General features: G+C 39.0%; 1 protein-coding gene across 2 annotated transcripts in view; it reads left to right on the top strand.

The window, feature by feature from the left end:
• The first annotated feature begins 637 nt into the window (after positions 1 to 637).
• glcci1b (glucocorticoid induced 1b) overlaps positions 638 to 16347 on the top strand; it is a 28116-nt gene continuing 12406 nt past the window's right edge. For both annotated transcript variants that reach the window (XM_085365893.1, XM_085365892.1), the window contains exons 1-3: positions 638 to 761; positions 941 to 1316; positions 10237 to 10385. In XM_085365893.1, coding sequence (XP_085222019.1) covers positions 1007 to 1316; positions 10237 to 10385 — 459 coding nt within the window. In that variant the 5' untranslated portion in view covers positions 638 to 761; positions 941 to 1006. The remainder of the gene's footprint in view (positions 762 to 940; positions 1317 to 10236; positions 10386 to 16347) is intronic.

Raw genomic sequence — 16347 nt, 5'->3', positions numbered from 1 at the left:
ATAAACTGGTTGGGTGTGACAAACTAAATGATGTGAAGTAGCTCAATAAAGCAATACAATGTGACAAAATGTATCGAAATATCTTCTCATATTGCCAGTTAAATAGAAAGTAGAACAAAAAAAATCTAGATTGCAAAACAATCTAAATACAATAAAATAAGGAGCTAAGTGAGTCATATAGGGACAACAGCTAATAAATATAGACTTTGAGGTGGTCCAAATTTCCTGTGGAGCTGAAATTGATGACTAAGTTTACACTGCCTGTAAAGAGGTGCAGAGGGTGCCTGCAGGAAAAGCCATTCACCTCAGTGTGAAATTACATCTGAAGCTGACAAAATAATGAATAATGTCATGAAGTCATTTTACAAGTTTTTATTAGTTCAAAGTTTTAATATTTATTTTGGAGCTATATGCTCTTTATGTAATTAAAATAATAATAATAATAATGTACCGATAAAATATTTACAGATATAATTGGCTGAGAATATAGCCAATACATAAATTTGGACCAATCAGCGTCGTTACTGTACACCCCCAGTGTCCAATCATACGCTCGGAATTGAGCGTTGTGTTCCGCCCACAGGCAGCAGCCAGTAGTCTGGTAGAAAGAACTGTCATTTAGAGTGAGTGGACAGGATGGGGAAGACGCAGAGAGAGCTGGAAAACACGAATTAAACGTAATGAGAAGTATTACAAAACAACTTTTAAAGTTGCCCATGTTGTGTTTGCAGCTTACGACGGCATTTGTTAGTATCTAACAGGTAAGTTTATCCCGTAATAATACGTCTTTGACCTACTTTTTTCTTCGAACGAATGAGCTGATTTTTTTTAAAGGAAGCTAACGTTTTTGTTTTTTTGTTTTGTTTTTTGCTAACAAGCTAATGTTTTTCTTACCGCCCCCACCCCATCCCATTCTCCCCACCACCATCTCCTTCTGCAGAAAAACAGCAACTTTGGCAGTACGTGTTTTTTTTTCACTGCGATAAGAATTACAGTCACTTTGAGGATGTCAGCCCCCAGCAACTCGCTTCAGCAGCCGAGGGTCAGACGCAGCAATGCGGGCTCCCCCGGCTCCTTCAACAACAACAGCTGCCGTTTGCACCCCATCCGTGCCACTGTGCCCTACCAGCTCCTTCGTGCGGGTCAGAGCAGTCCCACGCGGCCACAGACCCTGTGCGGAGGAGCCACGAGCCACAGCCGGGGCTCCAGCCCCCCCTCCAGTCCGACACTCAGTTCAGGAAGTGCAAATGCTAAGCAAAGACTGTCCCCCGAAAATAAGGAGTCGTCTTGCCCCCCAGACTCTCCAGTTTCCAGAGGTAAAAACAAGATTTTCAGCAACTTTGTCTGTGCTGGGTCAACAAATGCTCACCACGTGCGTTTGATTCAGGATGACTTGTCTTGATAGCCTAACTTATGTTGTCACTGTGTGGTGTATAGTCATGCCATTAAATGTGCTAAAATGTGATCGCATATTATTTTTTTGGGGTGGGTAACAAGTAAGTCTGGAGTCAGGCTGGCACTTGCTTTGAAGGAGGTTTTATGCATTAAGCCCATCTTTAAGTGCAGTTATGCAGTCATAAAGAGGCTCGAGTGAAATACTGGCTCCTTTACTTTTATTTGCTCTTTTGAAAGGAGAGAATTGGCAGAAAGACCTGATTTTAGTTATAACAGCGGCCACGTCACTCCCAGGAGAAGCCACGTGAGAGAAATGGTCAGGTGTTGCTTAGACTGACTCTCACTCCATACATAGATGCATGTACACTGAACATATGCTAAACCTCACCATGCTGCCTTGCACATGGATAGCAGAGCCTGGCCTTATGTTGTTTCATGTCATGCCCAGTTGATCTTTGGAAGAGATATGGAGATGCAGTGAAGGAGCATATGAGAGTTTAGGCAGCACCCAGTGCTTCACTGACTAAACCTTATTTAACTGGCTGCTTCTCCTGCCAAATATTGACCCTGTGGCCGGTTTTCTGTAGCAGTATGCTTTCACAGGCCAGCAGTGCACTTTTTCTTTTTTGCTGAAAGAATACTACTTTTTCTGTAGCCCCCGTGTTTTTGTAGAAAAAACACTCCTAACCACGCTCTGTCAAGCTAGTGTTTGAAACACTCTGTGATAAGAAAGGCCTGCTTTTCCTGTATATTGAGGCAAAACAGGCTCATTCTGCTTTGGTTAACCTAAGTGACTACTCCTGCCTCAGCAGCTGGGGCAGTGTTCCTTCCATTTGTCAAATTCTAATAGATTTTCCCTCTTACCTTTAACTAAATGGGTGCCCTCTTTTCTCAATGCAGCACGATAGTTATTATGGAGTAGTGTGTGGAATTTAATGTTTCACATTCCTCAGTTCTTTGAATGAGATGACCTCCAGCCTTGACTAGTGTAGCATGCAAGGCAGGAAACTAAGTCTCTTCAATAACAACTGAGTGGGCAGCTTTACCAAGCATGGTGAATTTCACCTGAGCTGGTGTTGATCCCCTGCTCTGTTGGCATGCCATGCATACCTCGGTCCTCTGAGAGAGTCAACCTCTAACCTAGACTAGTGTTCCATGTCAGTGGTGATGATGATAGAGGCTTGACCCTCGTTCACGGATGTGACCCCACAGTACAAACACGCCTGTGAGGCGTCAGATGACAAGTACTATGGGCCACATCAGCAAGTGGTCTCATGGTTCCCGGAAGTGAAAAATGTGGCATATAGATCAATTTAAAGGTGGAAAAACAACTGAAACAAATAACCGATAAGATTGCCAGAATAAGTTATTGATCATTAAAATAAAGATATGACACAAAGATGCCTGTCACTTTTATTTCACTTACAAAAGTAAGTAAAACACAGACATTTATGATTGTAAACTGTCAAGCAGACGGATTGAAATGAATGAAGTTAATCAGCCCATTATTCATAAGTCAAATCATTTTTTGTGTCAGGCAAAGTTTCTTCCGGGCATTGGCTGATTGTCAGGTACCATATGCAGCTTTTTTTCTTTTTACCCCAATTACTGGTGTACTTATTTTTTTTAAAAATGTGTAAAACAAATTTTGGCTCTGATATAGCCGCCTCTCTGTAGTCTAATGTTCTGCCTAGAGAATGATCTGATGAGTTACACTTGAAGAGTAAAAAGGGCTATGAGCTCTGAGCACAGTAGCACATTCCTTGTGAAGTAGCTCTGGTGAGCTAGCAGAGTTGTGCATTAATGTTGAAGTTGTGTGACCTACCTCATTAGTGACAAGTATGCAGAATTTCCCTGTTACGTTAGAAATGCTTCACCAATGCAGTATTTTACACTGACCATAGATATATCTGCATTCTTTTAACGACCTCCAGGGGGCAATAACTGTGGTTCCAAATAGACTTGCGCTTCTATAAATGTCTATGGAAAAACCTCTCTCCTTCCTGACCCCAGTAAATACTTTCCTGATGAGTTTATGGGCTCAGCCACCTGTTTCAGATCACAATGAATCAAGCATTAAGGTGGTTTTTTTTTTTTTTTTTTTTTTTTTTTTTTTTAAGCAAATTTTGTTTAAGTGTCAGAGGATTATCCAGGATGTCCTCACTGGATAGTAACTTGTGTTGACGAGGCTTTGTGCGAGTAGTGTCACAGTCATATGCACCCCCTGACTATTTTCACCAGGATAACAAAGGTGAAAACACTCAACACTAGAGAACTAGAGAAATTCACGGATTAATGGGTCATGTCACAGTTAACATCTAGCTGAACTTTCCCACATAAGCACTAAGAAGTTCAGCTTCATGATAAAATCCATTTGGACAAATTACAATTTTTGGTGACACAAATTGTATGGACGTCATGCAAAACAACTGTCAGTCTTGAGTACTCTTGTCTTTGTCCTACCTGGTTCACTGTAATTGTGGGTGGGTGGGGCAACCTAAACCTCACCTCCAGGGCAAGTCTGGCACAGAGGCAGCATGACCAGAAATGATGCAAAATTAGTCTTGTTGCTGTTGTTTCTTCAGCGTCCTCTGTGTTCACGGATCCCCAAAGCAACAACAGACTCCCTCCCAGCAGATTGTTAGCTAGCATTACCCGGCATCCTGGTCAGTGGTGTAATTTAATTTGAAAAATACAGTTATTAGTGTTGTCCATGAAAAGTATGGGCCAAGGGTTAATAATTGTTGTTCGCATTATTGAGATCCCCCCCCTCATTTAAAACAGCAAGATTGTATACAATATTTACATGTAGTCTGCAGTGATCCCGAAAGTCTAGATTTTGTTCCCTGACTGCTCGCTTATACAAGGCAGGGTCGGTGTGTTGAAGCTTTGGCAGTTTATAGTCGGATTTCTTTTTCACAGCTCACGTCTTCTAGAGCTGCACTTTATGTCCTTAACCTTAAGCCAGTTCTTAGCCCTGTTACATAAAATATCAATAGAAATTGATCTACAGTGTAAAAACATGGTGTCGGGCATGCAGCCTAGGCCAGACCCTGTCCACCAGTGAGTCCAGTTTGCCCTCTGAATGGGTTTGAACTCCAGTTTTTTGTTTTTGTTTGTTTTTATGAAATAAAGTGCATCATTATTATTTTTGTGGTAATGCCAGCCTTACTATATAAAATGTATAGAAAGTGTTTCCTAGAGATGATTTTTTTTTCTTGAAAAAAAAAAAGTGTAAAATAGTGTCCATGTGAAGGTGATATTTATTTCCACTGATCAGCAAATTCTAATCACAGTAAACTCAATAAGACAGCCCAGTCATCTGTTTTTGAAAATGGAACTTTAATTAAAAAAGAAATATTTTAAGAGATTGGGTTAAGTTTGTCTTTCACTTTTGCTTATAGTTTCACATTTCAGAAAGTAATTCTTTAAAGACACCTGAAAACATGTTTGCAGGTATTTTCCAGTACAGTGCATTTATTGGTCAGGAATACTTGGGGTAAATGTGGATGCCATGTGGCACTAAATTGAGTTTTGTTAATATATCAAAATTTTTGCATGTATACAAAATCTTAACATGCTTTTTGGTAGTTTACTCAAACCTAAAATACGTTTTTTGTTTATCCAATGTCCAAGTGCAAAATGCATAGACTTCTGCTACGTTAAGTAACAGACTTTTTGCTTTGCAGACCAGTCAGGCGTTCACGTACAGTCATCCCCATGCAAAGGCCCCTTTTAAGCCAGGAAAAGCCCTCAATATGAGCAAAAATTGTTCACTTTATCTTTCGTTGCTGCAGCTCAGTGTGATTTGACTACAGCAATAGTCTGTGCAGTGTATAATTTCTCATACACTGTAGTACTTTGAACCCACTCATAGACATAATGCTTGCCATTTGGTGGAAAACTCCGTCCAAAGTGGCTTACAGTGCCACGGGTGTGGTGATGGACTTTGGTTCACATGATTTTTAGATCTTAGCCTGATGATGGTGGACAGAGTTAAGAGTATTATATTTCACCTTATGACCTTTTAGGTTCACCAACATGACATCATCTTTTACCACACTGTCCCCACAATGAAAGTCAAAGTGCCAGCTGTGCTGAAATGGCCCTGCTTCATTGTCAGCTATTCAAACTGCAGAGTAGGACCAAATGTGAAAATGAATGTGGTCTGAATCGGTGGACTGTAGCACAACTGCACTGTTTCCTGTACTTTCATCTCTATGCATGTGACATTTTGAAGCACCTGGAAGTTTACCCTCAACTTTGATCTAAAGGTTGCTCATTCTTAAGTCCACACACATAAATGGGGGATTTGTTAGCACATATGTTCCTCATTCACTGAGATGCATTCAAACCTGTTCATACTAGCTTGTTGTGAAATATACCCACTGGACTCAGATGTGAATAATGTTTATATTATATTAATGTATCTGAATTTATTTTACTGTTTTTTGTGCTAACAAGCAATTTCTCAGCCTGCAAAGACACACACAGTTACAAACTCTGATGTCAATCACACTTAATTTTATCATCTATTCATTTACATTGTGTGAAATGGCAGTGCATGCTCAAATGCTAAATTTCAAAATTGTCAGACCCGCCCCCTTTTTAAGGTAAGATATAGATATCGATACCTTGGCTTTTGTAATGATCAGATACTGGTGTTAAATTAATAACCTCTGGTTCCCCTCTCTTCCTCACAGTGAGAAACATTCTTTTATGTAGGATAACATAAGGTTCATCTAAAATATTGTGTTAAATATTTTCTAGCTTTGTAAAGTACAATGTGATGCATATATTTAACAATATAAATTTACGTTATTTAGTAAAACTGAAAAAATCTGTATTTGCAGAAGTTTCATTTAAATAAGCATCTACTGCATACTGCGGTCATATATAGTCATGCTAATTTCTTCTTTTTGTGCATAACTTCACACATAAGTACCAGATATGGACCAGACAGCAACACGTTCTGTTATCATAAATGTAACTAGGCTTCTCCAAAAATAATACACTGGGCCAATGCCCTTTTAGCCAAACTGCTGCCACTTTGCTTTTAATGTCCTCCATTATATATTAGTTTCCCTGCTAGCTGGACTGAAACGTTGTCACCTGATCCAGCGGGTTGTTTTTTTTTTTTTGTTTTTATTATTCAGGATTGCACCGCCATCCGATCAATGTCTTAAATGTCACGTCACTTTGAGAATTTCTAGCACACAATTATACAATTTTTGCTTCCACAGTACAATCAGAACATGAAATCATCACAGCCGTGATGTTTTTGGAACAGGACGTTGAATTAGGACTGGGTGATATGGGGGAAAAAAATTTTATCGCAAATTTTTTTCCCCGTCAGTGGATATATAAAGATATAAAATCAAATCACTTTAAAAAAAATAAATAAATAAATAAATAATACATTTTTTACTCCTAAGGGAAAATGTGTGAAGCTGAACATGATAAATGTACTGTAGATCTCCATGCTGCTGCATTTTAAATACAGTGTATATAATAAACTAAAACCTTAACTCTGACCATTCAAAACCTTCAAGTGTTAAAGAATACAAACAAATGATATTTACTGTATCTCAAATTTTCACTGAAGAAAAGTTTTTTGTCATAATTATCTTTTCGTTTTATTGCCCACCCCCATGCTGAACTGTACATACAGAAGAGCATTACTTTGTTTACACACAGCAATGGATACATTAGCCCACCATTAGCTTAGTTCTCATTTTTAGTGTTTTAAAGACTTCTTTAATTCCATTTATCCTTTTATAACTGTTTCTACACATGTAGGGTTGTTGGAGATATATATTAGCTTAGGGCTGTGCAGTTAAGTGATTATTTTTATTTGCTTTTTTCCCCTCTCATTATGGTTGAAACTAAATCTCTGGTATCTTGTGAATATTGACGACGTCGTCTTGCCTTCCAGCACCCTACGCTTTACTTTTTGTTGCACCCTGAAATCTCAGATTTACTCTCCACCAGGGTGCTTTATATTTATTTTTTTGTTTATTTTTAACATAAAGCAGTTTGCTTTAATCAGGCAGGTAAATCAATTCTACTGTGCATTTAAAATAAATCTTCTGTCTGAAAGACATTTGTTAGCTAAATGTGTATTTTTACATAAAGGTGCTGCTATTGCAGCATATAGATACTTTATATTTGCCAAGTATTTGGGATTATTTTTGCCATAATTGAGCAACACTGCATTAACTAATTAACTGGTTGTATCTTATGTCTTAAAAACAAACAAAATAAAAATCCCCCTATGCTTATGTCCTTATGTCCAGTACAAGGTTATCCATTATCCTTGTTATCAACGTGCAAGTTGAGAATAAGATTTTAGCTGGTGCCTCAACGTGATTTAAAAAAGGAAAAAGGAAAAATCGGAGCGCTTTTTGCTTTTCAAACTCAACTAAATACTTTGAATTAATTGATGTCAGTTTAAAAATTATGGTAAAGTCAGTGGATTTTCACTTTTGATACATGTTGGCACTTTCAGTAGATTTGCCATATTAACTTGGATTAAGCCTAAGTGTCCAATTACAAGGGTTTCTAAACTAGGATTAGGCTTAAACCATGTCTAAGAAACAGTCTCTCTTTTTAAGCCTGGTACCAATAGGAAAACTTAGTGATTTATTCTTAAAATGCACTTGCCTGAGAAGGTCTTGAGTTGTCTTTTGTTTTGTCTAAAACCCAAACGCATTCAATTTGCTATCATATGACCTAGAAAACCTGCCAATTGTCACGCAAAAGGAGTAGAATTGTAGATCACGCTAAATTAACCAAAGTTTCTCTTCAACCAGTCTCGCGCATCCCTGTGCAAACCTGGGGCGAACAGTTCTCCTATACTTTGCAAAAGAGAACTACATGTTTGTTATCACATTTGCCTTACAGCTAATAATTCACCATCCTGGAAATGCAAAGACTTCATCACAGCTTGCTGTCTGAACTGCGAAGGGAAGTTCAACCTGAAAATAATTCTTTAATTTGACATACACTTACTTTACCCATGAAAAAATCAGCAGATAGACTTCTTTGATGTCTTGGCTTCTTTCATACTGTTTCTTTTTTCTCATCGGGAGATTATTCTAGTCTGGCAAGTGGGGAAATGATGGAAAATAACTACAATCCCAGTTTTGAGAGCACTGGCTTGGACTATATAAATATTGATAGAAATTTAGCCTGCTTCCTTTGTCTAGAATGCTTCAGGGAATTTTTACTGTAGCCCAGTAAGCTTACTTAGGCAATACCTTTGGGTGTGTAGGCCTGTGTATTCTGCGAACAAAGAGCAACAATGAATGGCTGTGTAGTTCTAGTAGGAGAGAGGTGCCTCATGGAGATAGTTTAGTCTGTGTGTCTGTTGGAAAGGCCCTTGCCCTAGCCTGCTCAGGCAAGGAATAAAGTAAACAAGCATATTTCCTGCTCATCGTTCTGTTACTTTACCCTGCCTTTGATATGGGAATGAAAGAAAGAATGTACACTTGCTTTTTTTAGAAATTACTACAAGTATAATTGAGGCTAATAAATGTAATGCAGTTCGAGCTTATACCTTTACATGATTTTTTTTGTTTTTAACTGCGTGGCACTGCAGGAATGCAGAGTGAATGCAGGCAGTATTGATGTGCATTGTGGTTGTTTATGAGTTCTTATGTGGGTGGCGTGTGCTTAACTGCTCCAGCTCATAGCAGGTTATTCTCCTTTTTTTTTTTTTTTTTTTTGGCCTGTCCCGTTTGGCTCTTTTGCCATCAGAATTGTTGTCTAAAGGCAAAGAAAGATGCCCAACGGATTTACTTTACCAAACTGACCATCCCAGCCTTGCCGTAATGGTCCATTTGATTCACCTTTTATTGTTTATTTTATTTTCACTTACTGAATACGGGACAGACTTGACTGGGGGAAAGAAGGGGAGAAAAAAAGAGGGAAAGAGAAACAGCTGAGAAGAGGGACGGGGGAGAAGGGCAAAAGACAAAAACCAACAGAACGGGCAGAGAAAAAAAATGCATATATCAATCACCTGGATCACCTGCTGAGAAAGAAAAAAGAAAGCAAGCAGAAGAGAACAAGAGTAATAGAATAAACAACATCACAATGATATATGGGAATATGACAGTAAATACTAAATGTTAAACATTATTGTGCAGCACATAAGATCAACAGAACACAGTGTGCTTTGAGGTAGGAGCCAAAAAGGGTGTAGTTTGTGGGTGTGATCACCCGTGTGTACACCTGTGAGCATGGACGCGCTTGTTTTTTGTTTTTTTAAAAGGTTGTTTATGAGTTCTTATGTGGGTGGCGTGTGCTTAACTGCTCCAGCTCATAGCAGGTTATTCTCATAATATCAGATACTGCTGCTCAGCCATTTACATTTGCCTCAGGTCGCAAGCCTTCTCTTTGCTCTGCTGTAACACATCATACTGTCCATACTTTCAAAACTAGAAGATATTGGTACACAAACTCATTTGGTTAGTTGAAGCCATGTTTTATTACATTTCTTGTTGTTGTTGTTTTTGCTTTTTTTATAATCAAAGCAGTATGTTTTGATTATAACTGACGTCGATTTACATGCTCCTTTATTTCTAGATAAAAATGTAACTACTGGGTTTGGTTTGTCATTCAAAATATGGCTTCATGTTCCTGGTTGCATTTGTGCAGTAAGTGATTTGTTACACTAAAATGTTAGCATTTCAGTTGAAACTTATTAACACACTCAGCAAGGAAGAGTCAAAAGATACCTCAGGGTGTCTGGCAGTATTGCACATCATGACATGCACTGATGCCAGCGTGCATGCGTGTGTGTCTAATTCTGTTTCTTTGTTCTTTCTAACTTTACAGCAGAAAGATCCAAATTACAGGTGAGGAATTCAAGTGCCATTCGACGGGCTTCTTCCTTGGACGCCATCACAGGGCCATACCTCACTGGCCAGTGGCCTCGGGACTCCCATGGACCCTACCCTTCTTGTATGAAAGACAAAGCCACACAGGTACACGGTGTTCAGAAAATCCTACCTTGGCTGTAGGCCTGCGGGGGTTGACTCAACCTAACTCTTTTCAACAGTAATCTTTAACCTTTACGCAATGCTGGCGTGCATTTAATCAACCTTTAAGCCTAGTGATTGGAGATTTTCTGCCAAAATTAACTCTGGGTGTTGTAATTGATGTCTCTCTGGACATTTTTCTTTTAAAATGTATTACACGGTTTTCTCTGGAAACAAGGAGGTGCCCAAAGTAACTCCCTGAACTTTAGAAATCAATTCTGCAATAAATCATTATTTGATTTAGGAAATATTTGCATCATTTTCTAATGTTCTGTTCTATATGCTGTTACAGTTAACTATTCAAATGAAACATGGGCAACTTTTCAAAAGATTTTGACATATGTACACGTTACTCTTGTGAGTTTGAAGCTCAGGCTTTAGCTCTTTTTCTGTTGTTGGATGTCAAAGACAGCTTTGTATGTGGTCACTGCATTTGTTGTAACAACTGTGATTACGTCACAATCCCATTTACACTGGAATTTTGGACTCTTTGTAGTCATCTTCTAAGCCATAGGGGATACAATGGAGGAAAAAAATCACTACAGGCAGAGAAGTCAGCATAAGAAGGAAATTAGTAGCTGACGTTTTTTAACTGATGCATCATAACTCAGTATTAAGCCTCTGCAGTGTTACATTTTGCGTGCACGTGCAATATTAGGTGGTGAAAGAGTCTTTAATGTTTGGAAAAGTTGAGTCAAAATACTGCATTTAAGTGGAGATGCACAATTACTTGCCCCAATAATATCTGTCTAAATGAGTGTGGTTTATGGCCCTTTTAAAGTTATTTTTACAGTTGACTGGAAAATAAAGACATAAAATATTATAATCTTATTTTAAGGCCACTTTGTCAACCATGAGGCCAGGAGGACTTTTCAAATTAATGATTTTTCCCAGCAAATAATTGCAGGCATGAGTACCAAAACTATTTTTTGGTTTCTTTCATAGTTTCTGTCATAGTGCTTGGTGCTGGCGAAAGACTTTTGTTATATTAATCTGGTAGTTGAAGTCTGGAGTCGGCTGCCAGTGTAGGCCTAACAGAGTTGTCTGAATAGTCTGAAATTCCCAGAAAGCACAACATTTTAATGCATTATAACACTTCATAAGGCATATGCATGGATTCCACATTGAATCTGACCACAGTATTCCTGGATAACTGCCCACACATAATCAGCTACTAATCTTGCCATGTGACTCAGTGTTAAATGTAGTTTCACTCAAAGAGCCTTTTTTTGTAGGGGGAGGGTTTCTGTTATGAAAGAATATTGAATATGTATGATCATGACAAGGGCTGCTCTCCTCTGTGCTAACAGAAGCCTTTCATGTGTCTGAATGAAGACCGCCGAGGCTCATTTACATGGGCTTCATCCCTTTAACCCCTCATTCTCCTTGCATTTCTTTGTGTGTAGGCTGAGGAAGTGGTGAGTGGGTCCTACGAAGTTTCTTGAGCTGGCTATGTGCAAAGTAAACATCTCTAATTACAGGGTTCCTGTGCATTCTGGACAGACTGGGCAAGAATGGAAAGTTGATTTGATAGTGATTGGATCTTGACTAATGTTAATAAATGGACCCATCTTTTAGACTTAGTGGGGGGTTTTAAGCACTCTGTGATGTTTGCCTTGTTCTTAACCATATTTACCTGTAAAAATCTGATTGAAGCAGGCTAAAATAAAAATCCAATTTAAGATTTATGTCTTTAGAAGCTGTGGAAAAAATGAAAAACATTTTGGATGTTTTCAAATTCTTAAATGCACAACCATCCCTGAAGGATAGTCATAGACCACTTCCTGTTAACAAGTTGTGCCTGGCCCCAGCTCTTTTTATGAGACGACAACAACAGAAGCAAGCAGCACATAAAGGATCCACAGACTCTTTTGTTGTGCATTGCACAAGTTCAAGTCAGCCTCTCCTTTGAGCTGTAATTCAGCCCTGCATGGAGGTGAAGTTGTTTGCACCTGTCCCCCAGGCTATGACTGAAGCGAGGAGAAATCCCACTGCTTACCACCTGGCCCTCGTGGCTACACGGCCCGCCTGCCTTTTGTGTGGGAGTTTAGGAGCAGAGGGCCCATACATATGCTAATCACTGTTCCGGGACAGGGCTGCGTGCTCTAGGCCCTGTGGTTACAGAACACAGAGAATGTCTGTATGAAGATTAGGATCCTGACACACCAAGGCAACCTCAATGAACTAGCATAAAGACAAAACTGATCAGTTTGTGTTGCCTCATGTCTTCTATTAAAAGTTGCACTTTGCACACAGTGCAGGAGCTGATGACCAGCTGACCGCTGATATGTGTGCACATTCTGGGCCTACGTGACAGGAAAAGACTCATTAGCATTATGTGTAATTGAAAATGTACAACACAAGCTGTTGTGTTATTTTCATATCTTGAACAGCTTCATATGAATTTTAGCTTCTTTCTTTGACTGAGACTTCACATGTACATGGTAGACATGGACGTAGCCATTGTGATATCACCCGCTGGCGTTTTGCAGCTGCCATTTTGTTTTTTGATGTAACCATATTTGGGTGGAGTGTAGATGCTAAGTTATAAACTAAGGCTAACAAACTTTGTTAGCAATCAGCATCCATAAAGTGTGAAGGTGCAACACACACACATACATCTTCTAATTAGTGATAAGTAACAGACTAATAAAACTACAATTTAATTAATCAAAACTGAAAAACATACCAACACAATAAATACGGGAGGAAGCATCCTGAAGTTATGAAAGACAAAACTATCCAGGCTATAATACGCTGCTACCACCCGATGCGCTCTCTGCCAGAGCGAGTGTCGATGAATTTACTTTTTGTGACTGGTTGTCGTTTTGTTAAACCTTAGTCGCACAGTTTCTACTCTGTAATTAGAAAATGACCAAAGCCAAATACAAAAGCTGTTGAAGCTCTCTGTAGAAGAAAACAAGTTCTACCACAGACTCCACCAGTTAAAGCTAGCATTGAATTACAGTTCTGTAGAAACTGGTGAAAATTAAATGGTATTTTTGCTTGAAATCTCACTCCCTAATGGGATTGGCTCACTTTGGGAGCAAGCCTCAAAGGGCCGTTAAAAGAAATGCTGTTTCTCGTGCTTTGAGGTGGCTTAATGTTAACATGCATCCAACTTCTGCCTTGGTGTACAAAGGCTTTTCGACAGAAACATGTGTTAGAGTGCTTTATTGGATGTTATCTCATGCCACGTTTTAATCAGTAACTTTTTTCCATGTTTGCCTCCTAGACGCTTAATGTAAACTGATGTCTCTTGTAGTGATTTTGATTTACTGACTCATAAAGTCAACTCGCCCAGTCAGAGAACATGGTCTCTGCATCTCTAAAATGCACCAAATTATAGCAGCGGCACTTTGCTCGCATGTCTCGGCATGTAATCTAAACAAAACAGCACAAATTCCACTGTGATTCTATTGAAGCCCAGTCATTATTTCCTGCTTTGGAACAGAGCTGGATTCTTGAGGATGTTGCCTGCATGTAACCCTTTGGGTGTGATTCACAATAGGAAGCGAGCTACAGGCTGCAGTAACAGTTGGGTTTTATCTGTAGAGCATTACATTATCAGGCACCACACCTGGCACACTGCTCAGGCTTGGAAGTCGGAGCTGAAACGATAAAAGGCCCTCTGAGGTAAATAAAGGTGGGTATTCTTGTTAACACATTGTTTGAGAGGAACAGAGTCAATAAAGAGAGGCAGCCTGTGGTTTTTGTAACTGCCATATCTTATGATTTCCCTGGGGAAGTTAAATTGCAAATTAAGATATCAAACAATGATGATATTGTGACCTCACTGTGTCATCTTTTAGCCCACTGACTGGTAATAAGCTTTCTTTATCATTAACAAAAAAATAATAATCATAATCACTTGGAAGACCTCTTATGTTGAAAACAGTGTTGAACCTGTGAACTCGCTTACATTTGTTTGTTAGCCAACATTTAAACATTTGCTCAACAGTGAGGGCTCTAGCTTCAGGCCAACTTCGCACCTCAGTGTCATCATTTTTACTGCAAGCTGTTTTTCCTGTACTGAAGGTTGCTGTGGTCGCAGCACTTTGTTGCCACCCCTGAACAACACAAATCAGAATGAAGGTGATTTAAGCCTCAAGAAGATTAAGGAACATGAAATATCTTCCTGTCCTGACAAGGGCATTCAGTTTTTCAGCCTGCCACCACGTTTCCCTTTGATACTGTTTAAATGACCATAACTGAAGTAATACAAATTAACACCAAACTGTGCATTATAACTAATGAATAAGTATAACTAATGAAAAATGCAAACTAATTATCATTCCCATGAGACTATACCTTGAAGTGCCAATAAAAGCATTGCAGATTTCATAAGCTACAGGTCCTCCTTGACGTCACATAACATCTGTGAGAACTTAGTTTTTCCTCGAGTCCAAAGCTCCACACAGTCTCTGTGCCCTTTCTAACCAATCTGCATTTTGCATGAACAGATTACGCTGCAGCATCAAGTCCCTCAGTGTTTGGCAGAGGCATCAAACGGCACAAGCGATTCCATAGCCCATGCACAAAATGTTAATGCTAAAGGCTAGCTATACATCTGCCAAGCACAGTGGTCCCTTTTATGAGAGCACAAGTGCTCATTTAATCCGCTGTCCTTTTCTCAGGCAACCGGCACCAGCGAGCCAGCGCAAACGACTTCACGGGTGTTCCTCATTATTCACAGTGTGATATTCCATATCATAGGGCAAGGCTTGTGCGTTAGTTGGAAAAGCCATAGAGGGTTTTCTGTTTATGTGGGGTCAGACATAAGGCAGTGTGAAGACACTGGCATTTAAGTTGCTTCATACTACTGTGCTGTCGATAAAACATCAGCTGTTTGAGAACCAGAGGCTGTGTTGATATGCATAATCAGGGGGAAGTATGTGGTTTCAAACAGCCATATAAAACATCCTCAGTCTGTTTCTGTTTTTGCATTAATTTGCATAACTTAACTGTTTTCTTGTTTCCGCTAAACATATCTGAAAGACTTGTGCAGTGACACAGAAATGCTTGTGTGCTCTCCTGTAGGGAATGTTTTGTATACGTTTACGAAAAAAAAAAAAAGTTTACTGATGATACAAAACTTCTCTGTAGACTCATTGATCTGGTATAGGCTGGGCATTGTAGAGCACAGCTGTAGCAAATCTGTATTTTACATGAGCCAAGAAACTTTTTCACGACTAAATGTGCGGACGTGGAAACCGTGAAAATGCTTTTGTTGCTGACAACGTTTTCTTTGGTAGGTTTCTGGTTTTTGGACTAGAATTAAGCATCTTGTATTCTGTGTTCCTGTAGTCTGCAAGTAATAAAGTGAATTTTGTCCCCTGCCACTGGTTTAGAGTATTTACCTTAAGTCGGCGTAGTAATGGAAGCAGTCAAACATGCAATGGCTTTAGTTTTGCCTTTTGAATGTAACAGTTTCCTCAGGGATGATATCTCATGACTGTTTTGCTGACTTTCATTGATTCCAGATTTTCAACTTTAATTTTAAACACACGGCAATCATTACTGCTTTTAGCAAGCATCTTTCTCAACTGCTTATCTAAACATTTGACTTTTTAAAAGTTTTTTTATTTATTTTGTTGTTGCGAATATCCTGACTGACTTCACAATGAGGGGATTTATTACCTAATCATTGTGTTTGGTGAGGTTTTAAGAGAGCTCTTCGTGTGAGCTTGTATTTCCTTACCTCTCCTGTGTGTGTGTGTGTGTGTGTGTGTGTATAAGTACAGTTTGGTGAAAGTATTTATTCTGTATATGTGGATGTCTTTGTGCACATATATCATTTGTAGCAGTTTAATGTACATTTAAGTAATATAAATAACAATCTATTGTTTGGTTAATCTCACCATTCAGCTGCATATTTCGCTCACTGACACATAATCAGATGGTCTGC

Source organism: Diplotaxodon limnothrissa, linkage group LG11, assembly GCF_057381915.1.
Source record: "Diplotaxodon limnothrissa isolate DT_005_m linkage group LG11, D_limnothrissa_male_GT1.1, whole genome shotgun sequence".
NCBI lineage: Eukaryota > Metazoa > Chordata > Actinopteri > Cichliformes > Cichlidae > Diplotaxodon > Diplotaxodon limnothrissa.
The sequence above is the reverse complement of the archived record's forward strand: the minus strand, read 5'-3'. Positions and strand labels throughout refer to the sequence as shown.